Source organism: Adiantum capillus-veneris, chromosome 25 (genome assembly GCF_014529385.1).
Source record: "Adiantum capillus-veneris isolate H3 chromosome 25, ASM1452938v2, whole genome shotgun sequence".
In the NCBI taxonomy this organism is placed as follows: Eukaryota; Viridiplantae; Streptophyta; class Polypodiopsida; order Polypodiales; family Pteridaceae; genus Adiantum; species Adiantum capillus-veneris.
The window spans coordinates 118,431,954-118,443,414 of record NC_140955.1 but is presented as its reverse complement, the minus strand read 5'-3'; the positions used below and the strand labels follow the sequence as shown (position 1 = coordinate 118,443,414).

Genomic DNA, 11,461 nt, shown 5'->3' with positions numbered 1-11,461 from the left:
AAATTGTCTGAAATATATGGAACCATACCTCCAATCTTGAATCATCTATAGTTCTCTTATGAATGGTCTCCCTCATATGTTTCGCAGTTTGATTTGGTCCAAAAATCTACGATGGCCACTTTTCTTCATGTGGTCCTAAGTATGAGGGTAATTTTTTAAGGATATTGACCTTTGAAGCTTAAAGGATTCCGACATTAGTCCCCATACATGTGTTCACCCCTCACCCTTTGAGGCTTGACTTTTCTTCTTGTGCTCCTAAGTATGAGGGTAATTTTTTAAAGGGTATTGACCTTTGAGGCTTAGAGGATTTCGACATTAGTCCCCATACATGTGTTCATTTCTACACCTCACCCTTTACCATATTTATGCCCATATCTATGCGGGAAGATCGTCATCAACACACAAAATTCCTCCTAGCCTAACTTCAGAGTTTGACACTATCTGGATCGTTTCCTCTTTTACAATGGTTTGGTTTCTCTTGGGTAGAGCTTTCTATACTAATAGATAAAGGGGGAGCGAATTGCCCCCCCCCCCCCCCCCCCCCCCCTTTGCCACATGTCAAAAGCTCCCGAGTCCGACACCTTTCAGGCGAGTGTTTCCTGCACCCAGCATGCTCAGTGACACAGAAAAGCTTGCACGAAGAGAGAGAGAGAGAGAGAGAGAGAGAGAGAGAGAGAGATGGCCGAAGGCAAATTTTCAAAGCCTTGAGAAGTGTCCAATCTATTATGGAGGGTCTCCTTCAGGCCAGGCTATGGAGGAATGGTGAAGTGATAGGAAGCACAGAGAGCAACCGACGTCCAACTACATTCGTGCCCCAATAGAGCTCGAGCACTCCACCACCGTCACGCGAGTCCCTTGGATGCCAAGATGAGCGCCCCTTAACTCGCCATACAAGTGTGCACAAAGAGAGGAAGTACAGAATCCCTGAGCACCACCTCCAGCCAATCCTATTTCGTGTGTTGCATGGAGGAGCAAGTCGTCGATCTCCAAAAGAATGGAAGATGGAACGTGAAAGGGGATCATGTGTCAAGCCTCGATGGAATCACATAAGACCTGCTGATAACAATGTTCCATACTAACCATTGAGAGAGAGAGAGAGAGAGAGAGAGAGAGAGAGAGAGAGAGGCTGGAAACTACTGGCCATGCACTCCCAACAAATCTCAAACAATGAGTTAGCTAGCAATGAGCAATGTGATCTTGCCAATGAAAATTTATTTACCAAGGTTACTGTAACGGCATGCAGATCATAATTGGGAGCTCCATATCTCCATTATTCTGATCACGTGTCAGCAAATTGGCTATGGACACGAGCTTGATATCGAGTTAGCACAGCAAGAAGACGTTAAGGAGCCTGTGTGTGTGTGTGTGTGTGTGTGTGTGAGAGAGAGAGAGAGAGAGAGAGAGAGAGAGAGAGAGAGAGAGAGAGAGAGAGAGAGAGAGAGAGAGAGAGAGAGAGCTGGATTCTGGAATTTGGCCAGGCAGCGAGCTGAAGCTTGCCCCTTAATGAGGATTGCTCGTGAGTATGTGATTGAGCTAGGGAGTAAATCAAGACCTAACGAGCTCATATGTAATACGCAAGGACTTTTGGTCTTCCTCTGTGTATGTGTGTGTGTGTGTGTGTGTGTGTGTGTGTGTGAGAGAGAGAGAGAGAGAGAGAGAGAGAGAGAGAGAGAGAGAGAGAGAGAGAGAGAGAGAGATTGAATTATTGGCCACGGATGACCTATGCAACCTGGACGAATGTGGAAAGCCTAGCAGTGCAACATAATTTTGGGTATCTACAAAAGGCTTTTGATCAGTAGACTCTTGGAAGTGTTTTCATCCTCACCTCCACATGTCTGTGAATCACAAATAGATTGGAGAAACTGGCATTGGCCAAAAGACTGAGTGTTCTCGCTTACAAGACCCAGAGTACCTATAATGTGGTGATGGTATACAAAATAGATTGATTTGCCCTACTCACCAGAATTTGGAAGAAAAACTGGTTGAAAGAGCGTTCGCAAAAGAGTGTTAATGCCATTTGGGAGATTAAATGGCCTAAATAATTGAAGGTATTCATCTGGAATGTGCTTTGGAGAGCCTTGCCTATTGGGATCAAGATGCATGCTAGAGTGATATGCACTCAGTCTTGCTTTGGCTGTAGGCCAGCCTTTGAAGACCACCTTCATCTTCAGCAAGTGGGCCTACTTCACGGGGGACTGGCCGCTAAGGTTTGCAAATGGGTATAAAGGACTTGGAAGATCATTTTCTTTACTAATGACCCGATCTTGGGAGGGCGTGGATTCCAAAGCCATGCCATTTTGGTGTGCACCCAAACTACTAGATTCTGCTACCTAAACCAGGCATGGAAGTCTAGGAACCTTCTGGCATTTGAGGCCAAACTGGCTATAGCCCATTTTGATGATATTGTGCATGTGAGCACTTAGCTCATCCATGGTGTAGGAACAAGAAGAGGTGAGGTGGTAAGGATGAAGAATGGATTCATGCATTGAATTGCTTAGGAAACTCAAGAGGGTAAGTTTATCACCTGTGCTTTGGTATACTCTTTGTTTTTATACAAGCCTCCATTGGAACCCTAGCCCCCTCAAGGCACATGTAAAGCTTGAGGCAATCATATTCTTTTCGAGTTAATAGACATTCTCTCAACTCACAATTGTGAGTATGGCAGAAAAAGTTTAGAAAATCGGTGGGAGGAAGCAATTGAATTAGGGTTATCCCCTCTCATGTGGGCCCCCTTAAGTTTGGAGGAGCTGTATGAGAGTAGATAGTAGACTATTATATGTGGGGAGATTCATCGTGGTTGGTTCATAAGAGTCAAAATGGTTATGAATGTGACGAAAAGAAGGTTGGAAGTTGGGAAATGAGGAGGAAAAACCTACTTTAAGAACAAATTGAGAAGACTTTGGAACGGCTTTTGAATATGGCATGTGCCCATGAAGGTGGAGGGCGAGCATTCAAACGTAGGGGCAACAAATGCATTGGGGGGAGATAAAGCTAGCACAGAGAAGAAGTCATAAGGGAAAAGAAAAGTTGGTGGATTGAAAGGGATAAGTGAGAAATAAATTATGAACGTCTAGCCATGAATGCTTGAACAAACAAAGCAAGGCTTAGTTTAATCCCACCTACAGTTTTTTTTTCCCAAACTCACAAATTTGTGAGTGATAAATGTATTAAAAACCAAAAAAGTTACATAGAAATCCATGCCCAATCAAGCCATGGCATCGACCACAATCCCACCAACAAATCTTAAAATTACTCTTTGAATGTTAAATTTGAAGATGAGAGATGCTAAAAGGAGCTAGCTTGGTTGGTTGAGCTTTCGACCATCGTGACTTGTGTCATGGGTTCGATTGCGATTAGGCGATCTGTTAGCATTCACAAATGATTTGTGATCCCAAGCACGAATGCTCAATTTGCTTCTTCTTTTTTTAAAGGTGAGAGCCTAGCCAATTTGCCTCCAAAGTTTTTCATGTAGGTTTTTCAAGTGTAAAAAAGGGTTGTTTGGAGCATTCATAGTGAGCCCTCATGTCATGAGACAATGATGTTAAATGTAAGTTCCAAGACCTTGGCTAGATTTCAAGCTTGTCTTTGAAGGAAATTGGCAAAATTCTACACATTTTAATGTAGAATCAGCAAATTTGTCAAACCGTGACAAAAAAAACCAAGAGAATTTCAAGCCTTTTAATTAGTTGGAAGAAATCATTTTTGATAGCATCAGTGAAGTCTATCGATACATGAAGATAAAGTTGGCAATGTAGACCGCTCCGACGATCTCTCACCGTAAGTTCCTTTGCTTTGCAGTACATATAGCTGTCCATCATGGAACAAAATATCAAGATGGCCAATTAAGGAAGCCATACAGGTGGAACTTGGAAGGGTTGGTACAATGAAAAGAGACACTAACAAGTTAGGAAGTAAGATCTACAAATGCAAGATTTGAGCACTGGGCTATCGGTGCATTATTTTAAGACTCTTCCTTTTCATTGTTTTGGGCCTTTAATGTTGTGGGCAAGTGAGAGCCAATAGTTGAAAAAGGTGTTAGGGGTCCTTTTCACTTTTAGCCTCTTTCAATGCTAAATTGCTAATGTGAAGGAAAGGAGAAGGGGGAGGGTGGGTGTTCTCTCTCTCTCTCTCTCTCTCTCTCAAAAGGTACCAAGCTCCAAGTTTTGTAGAGGGACACATACTAGGCCTAGGCAAAAGGAGAGGATCCATGAGTGAGAGGCCGGGGTTGCAAAGCGCAGGAAATGCTATGCAACAAGCAAAGGTAGCGGCATGCCCAAGCCTTAGCCATGTCAGTATTGGCCAAGCCTCTCTAGCAACAAGGAGCTACTCAGACCTAGGCCCCTACAACTCAGCACTCAAAGGGACTCTACACACAAACCTTCATCAAGACGAGGCCCAAAATCATAATGGGAGCAAGAGTGCCATGGACATGGTTTTCTTTGAACAATACAACAACCTGTATAGAGTGACAGAGGTGGAGGTGGGGGCTCAAGGCTACTACCCCTGTAGCTATGGCGGAGCCGCAATCAGCCGAGGCGGCACCGGCTCTTGGAGCTTGCGATTCGACCCCGAGGTCAGACGTAAGGGGCGGCTCGCTAACTACCGCGCCATTGCCTTTGAAGCCAAGATGAAGTCCTCTGTGAAGAAGAGCTTCAAGTGGTTCAAACACAAGTGCGCCTCTTGGCTGCCTGGCCACACTACAACTCCTCCTCCTGCGGCTGCTGCTGCTGTGATTGCTTCTCATGTCTAGCTCTAACGGACTCCTCCTTCCACTTGTGTCCCTATTTGTCGTTGGCCACCATCTTTTGCTGCTGCTGCAGATGACCAGCTTGTAATATAAAGAGGTCGTTGTAATCAGACCTCGGTCTGTCCATTGATGTGTGCGCGAGTGCTTGTGTGTGTGCGAGAGAGAGAGAGAGAGAGAGCATTTCTTTTTACTGTGCTTTGCACCTCACTCGAACAAGTTGCGCGATTCACACAGGAGTGCGAGTGCGCGCGCCCGCGAGAGAGTGTGTGGCTAGCAGCCTAGCGGTCATCTGCAGCTGCCGCCTTGTCGCCGCAGACTGCCGGAGCCCGTGGTCGACAAATGTACGTGTACTTGATGCGTGAACCTGGCGTCATTACGGCCCGTCATTACCCTCATCATGCATAGCATGTCTTCACATTCTTAAATTTTGACACGACGTGTTCGTTCTCTCATTTACCACACCGCCAACCGTCTCTCTCACGTCTTTGTAAACTTCGACTTTGCAAAGCTACATAGAGGTAGTTCACTTGAGGGGCTCGTAGGCAACATGTGCGCAACCGGTTGCCAATTATCAGTGTTCCCAAGGTGGGTTGCAGCCTAGTTACCGGTTTGTGGTTGCGAACAAGTTGTCCTCCTACTCCACCTCTTGGCGTTGAAGCGAGAGTGCAATTGCGAAAAAGACAAAGGATCGTGCAATCAACACATACGTTTCTTGGTTTTCAAAAATGAAAGCTCCCTTTTTTGTTTTGCAAAGTGCGAGGTGAATTATATTAAGAAAGCATAAAAGACTATGAGGTTGCATAAAGTTTGGTGTACAAATTGCTGCTTGCACTAGGTATATTTCCACTGAGGGAGAGTTGGAGTATCCGACAAAGGGGCCTTTGGTAAGGGGACACCCAATCACTTGGGGAGGATATCAATCTCCACTTATATGGCTTCAAGCAACTGCTTGGTCCTAGCCAGGTCCTCTTCAAATTCTTCCACATCAAAGGCGATCTCCTCAATCCAATCCCTTCTAACTTGATCAAGTGTGAGCCAGTCATAATGTGGGGGGAGGTCTTCCATCATTTTTGCCTTCAGCTGGTAGATTATGCATTCCTTTTCCGAGATGTTCTTGCCCTAAAGATGAACATCATAAAAAATACTCAAAGATGAACTCTAGTAAGCCCCTTCAACCAGATAGACACTATGTTGCCTCCATATCAACCACATAAACTCAACTCTAACATGATTCCAATCTAAACTATGGAGTTTATTCCTATCCCCTATTAGGACCTACGGTTAGGTGAGGGGGCCTCTTAGAGCCTTGAAAACTGGTGCCCAAATGCGGCGGTTAAAAGGATAGTGGAGAGAGAGATGGGGAAGATCTTCTACTACTCATTTACATCTAGGGTAATGACCATTGCCTTTGCTTGCTTTGGGGGCTTTCTCACCAATCCAGATTCCTTTGAAGAGAATAATCTAGAGCGGGGCAGGGCAGTCTTCCAAGGGGTGGAAGGATTGGTCCACAACTTCACAAACTTAAAGGACCATTCCTTGGGGTGGAGGGTGACGTTCCATCTTTGGTTAATGATCTCGTGGGGAAGGGGGTTGAGAGCAGGCATGAGGGAAGGGGGAACGTTGATAAACAACTTTTGGCATGTACATAGTAGTAGGTATATGCATGGACAAGTGCATATAAAAAAGTGTTTGCATGCATTGGAAAGATTTTTCAATGTGATATTGGGTTTCAAATACAGTGAACATTGCATGCATTGTAAACAGTCATGCTTACGTGCCGACAATCACGCACATGCGCATGCTTGGACATGCTTTTGAAGCCTTAGATGCACTTCCAAGTGGCTTCCTTTGGATTTAGGGAATGTGTTTGAGCTTTCTAAACTATAAATAATGCATTTGGGAAGTGTGGGCACTCTCATTCTGGTAACTATCTATTATGCAGTGATGCGTGAACTGCCCTAGAAGTGGCCAAAAATAGAATCTGGGTATGTAGCAATGAATTTTGGGTATCAAGGATAAAGTCTACAAAATTTGGTGGATTTATGTAGGGGGGTCAAAATTGGCCAAAAATGGCCCCAAAAAGGTTAAAAAATGGTGCGAAAAGGCAAAAATTTTCACATCACTCATGGTGGTGTGAGTGTTCAAGGTGGAGGAGTGCTTGTGAAGTTGAATATCAACACTTTCACCTCTCTGTGTGTGGGAGGAAGAAGTGTTTCTATAGGTAATCCTATGCAATCCCATCACGTTTGCGCCCTGTTTTGGAGTGTGTGGAGGAGTGAATGAGAGTTTCTTCTCTTCAATTTTGCACTTGAGAGAGTCTATGGAAGTTCTGAGGTTTCCACCAATGTGTGTGTGAGGAATTGAGGGAAGAAGGTGCGGCTACTTGCAAGCCTATGTGATCGAGGCCTTTTCTCACTGGAGTTTTTTGAGTTTTTGGTGGTTTTTCTTGTGTGTTTTGGTAGCCATCAAGTGTGATTCTGAGCGTTGATCAACTCTACTCACTACGTAGGTAGACAAGGGCTTGTAGGTCGAGACTCTTGGAGCTTAAAGCGGGGTTGTGTGAAGAATTTTCAAGGAGCTCTTGAGTGTTTATGTGTGAGGTGAGGAGATTAAGTGAATTCCTTGTGTTGTGTTAAGGTGTCAAGGTGTGTGAGAGTACACACGATGTCTTTTGCTCCATCAATGTTAAAAGCGAGAAAGGACGTTGTGCCAACAATGGCCTTCGAGGGAGAAAGAACCGAAATCCTATAGGAGCTAGCATCGATGAGGAGGAAACTACTTGATATGTTTCCTAATTTAGGAGATTTTCGAGGGAGCGAGGGAGAATTGCATGGAGAGATCCAAGTCTAAGAGACAGCTTTTTTGAGCCGAGTCTCAGATGTGATGCCAAAATACTATTCCCTTGTTGTGGAGCGAGAGGGCCTACCTTATGACATCTTTATTGATTCCTGTCAATATGGGCCACCAGATAGAGTCATTTGGGGTGAGGGGGAAGCTATGTTTGGATAGCCAATTGGGCTTGATCAAATGTATATGTCTCTCCCATGCAAGCCAAAGAGACTTGACCAGGTCAGACCCAATTGCTTTGACTGGATGGTGGCTGAAGAATACTATAGAGGGGGGAAAGATACTTTCATTTCTTTTGGTCTTTGATGTGGAAGGCATCTAGATTCCTAAAGAGAAGCACAACCCATTTTGCACCTAGATTTTGCATGGCTCTAATGATGGTTATGACGGACATTTGATCAGTTGTGAGAGGGAGATTTAGGATCCTAAGTCCTCCTAGTTTCTTGGGAAAACAGCAAAACTCCCATGTGACTTTGGAGGTCTTCACTATGTTGGGGTCTTCACTCCATAAGTGTCAGGACAAGGGTCCTGTACCCTAAGAACTAGGATGGTCATGGACTACGGCCAAGGGTCGGGCTAGACAATGTGGACAGGGGATCCGTCTAGGGCAAGGGGCTAGGAGCCCGCCTATATAAAGGGAGGTTGGGAGGAGGATCTCAAGGTCTAGTTCCCCAGTTCTTACACTGGTATCAGAGCTTAAGAGTCTCTCTTCCACTCTCTCTCTAGGCGTGGTCTCTTTAGGTCCCTAAAAGCAAGCTCTTTAGGTGAGAACCGTGGTTTTTTGGGGGCTTTTCCAAAAATAGCCTGCTTTTTTGCCAAATCGGGCCGCCTTTTCCGTTTTGTACGGGGTGTGTGGTGCATGGAATCGCGGGGAGATTGCCTTGACTGCAGCGCCATGGGGAGGTAGAGTTTTTCGCCACCATCTCGCGGCCGTAGCCGACTTGAGCAAACCACACAATCACCATCTCCTACCTTGCAGCAAACGGCACGCTGTCTGCGTTTTTTTTTGCTTCAAAAATCCGCCAATTTCACATTGAAGGGCCTTTTTGGCCATTGGCTTTGAGCTTGGCCACTATTAGTGGCCCTTCCCACAGGCAAGGCAGAGCCTTCGTGTGGCAGCAAGCTTCCCCTTAGTTCAGGTGATCCGGTGGAAGGCAAACAACCACAAATCTTTGTTGAGCAGGAATAACTCATCATTCCGAACCGGCTGCAAACCAGATTTGGCAGTTTCACACACCACAAATTCCAACAGATTTGCCGTTTTCATAAGATGCAAATCCAGTTATCGGCTACTACGAATTCATCGGTGTTTTCAAGTACATCCTCGACTGCAAGTCAATTGCTGATTTTGTGGTTGCTTGGGATTTAAAATCCGACTTCGAATTCAGTGTTCGGTTCATCAAGTCTACATTAGACGACTTGCAATTTGTTGGATTGCAAACGATGCGAACAAGTTTATTGGGAAGCTCGCTAGCACTTTTGGGAAGCTCAACTTTCTCAATACTTTCAATGTCATCGGCAATTTGAACTTCCTCGGTAGTTTCACCTCTTCGCCAATTCTACCGTGACTTGAAATTCACCTTCTTTCCGACCGCGCCGGCGAAGTTAGCACAGCTAACTACCGGCCTTTGCATTCGATACCGCTACGAGCTTTCTTGCAATCCAAGGTACTGTTTTCTATTTGTTCGCACAACACAGATTCTCCATGAGTGCGGAAATTGATGATCAACACATCTTTGACTTTGAATACCTAGAATTGGCTCCACCTATGGTTGTCATGGGGTCGGATACTCTCACGGAGAGTACCATCGTGGCAACAACAGGGATGGATGGTGCAAACCCAGGTCATCTATCTCTGTCTCCTCATTTATCAAACCCTCCTCCTCAGAGCGTGTTGGATATTCTAGAGGATTACAATCAATTGCTGGATGCCAGGGAGTTTGTCACTCGACAGCACTGGCAAACTTTTGATGCACGATTTCACAAGCTAGCTGTCAGGGTCCAAATATTGGTGACGCAAGTAGAAAATCTCACACAACTAATTTACAGAATGCTACCAGAATCAACCTCTCACTCACCAGCAACCCAAGGGGTTGTCTGCCCAATAGTTATGACCAAAGAGGTTCAGTATGTACAAGAGAACTCGGTGGTCGATACAGATTTGGTCGTGACCAACGTGGTCAGGAAACGACTCTCACAATCAGACTTCCAACGGGCAAAGCATAAAAAAATATGCTTTTATTGCTTAGGAATGCATAAAATAAAGCAGTGTCCACATGTCCGACAAACTTAAGCATGATGCATGAGTTCGTGATTGACATAAACTCCAGTTTTGGTGCACAGCACAGTAGTTATATGGCTTTTGAACATGTTATGCTTAGCCATTTTCTCATACTTGCATATGGATTTTTAGCATACTGTAAGTTTTTTGAATTGGGTACTGTTACGCCCAAATTGCTTTTCTTCCATAGTCATTTTTGGGTACGACCAGTCACATAATCTCGGCTTATACGATCTGCCAAAAACATTATAAGATGCATGCAAGATCACTGAATCAGGTTGTCTATGATACATGTGTCCTACAATTTTACGTTTCGCATTTACTTTGGACAATATTGTTTGTTGTGAAAAGCCAAATGCTTGGCCCATTTCACATGAAACAAGGCTTCTAATTTGTACTCTGATTAACTCAGCGTCAAGAGCAGTTGGCAACCAAGTTTGGGGCACCTACATTATTCAGGATATCATCTCATCGAATCCCTACCAGTTTAGCCGGTGCAAGGCACTTATGGTGTTGATTTTCACGGTTGTCACGGTACCCACCGGTTTCCGTTTTTGTATGCAAGGCATGCTACCCAGGTGGTATAAAATACACTCTCACACCAGCACTCTGTCAAGGACAATATTAGTTATGCATCGTTTTCCATAATTTTCGTTTGCTATCAAAGCACACACCACTAAAAAGAACCTAAAACTTCTACTGGATTCACAACCCATACACGGTAGATGGTCATGATGTGACTTGTGTTCCGTCTCGCGATGCGAACATCATACATTCAGATGGCTGCATGCTTATAGGATAAGCTGCCAGTCAGGCATAAGATGTCTAAGAGCACACATTCTGGGCACACACACACTAGAAATTTAAGGAAAGTTCCTCAGCCCATCATGCTCTTCTGTTCGTTCTTCATCTCTTTCTCTAAAGGAACAAAATGCAAATTTTCTATGAAGGTTTGTTCTATGTTTCACTACTGAGTTCTCCTGAGCCAAGATGCTCTAATACTCTCAGCTAGAAATTGGGCAAGGTGCCATCCACATTAGTCTTCATCGGTTTGATGATTGAACACTAGTTGCCATGATGGTTGTGAACCACGCACGCTGGCTAAGAGCCATTGCTCAACCTAGGATAAGATCCACTTGTTGGTATTCCTTGGACGATTGTTCTCAACATCGAACAACTCTAACTAGTGGAATACACATTGTCGTTAATTGACAAGCAAGCGTCTTGTCATTACGGATGCCATTACGGATGTTTAGGGCGTCATTTTTGCACTACATGTTTTCAGTGCAACGCTCAAGTGCGTTTTTGATAATCTTAAACTCCACCGGCTGATCTCTACCACGGAGTATAGACGTAGCAATTAGTTGTGACAACATGGTTGTAAGGGATCGGTAGTTCACTCATGTGGCTCTCCTGCTCTCTCTATAGCACTACGGAGTGTCTATGGACATACTGTTTTGGGGTAAGACCCGGAGGATGATTGCTACATCACCCCATAGGAATTAATGATCACAGTTTGATCTGCATTAAGGATCACAATTGATCTCTCCCAGCTATACTTTCAAGGAAATAATTCCGCAATCTAC

The 11,461-nt window shown here is 44.6% G+C and overlaps 1 protein-coding gene and 1 pseudogene across 1 annotated transcript; one reads left to right on the top strand and one right to left on the bottom strand.

Moving 5' to 3' along the window:
- The first annotated feature begins 4,109 nt into the window (after window positions 1-4,109).
- LOC147425541 (uncharacterized) lies at window positions 4,110-4,873 on the top strand. The gene has a single exon (XM_086499813.1). It carries the CDS (start codon window positions 4,208-4,210, stop codon window positions 4,748-4,750), a length of 543 nt encoding a protein of 180 aa, XP_086355939.1. The 5' UTR covers window positions 4,110-4,207; the 3' UTR covers window positions 4,751-4,873.
- Window positions 4,874-5,647: 774 nt separating this feature from the next.
- On the bottom strand, window positions 5,648-7,508 carry LOC147425540 (uncharacterized; annotated as a pseudogene).
- Between the last annotated feature and the right edge of the window lie 3,953 nt (window positions 7,509-11,461).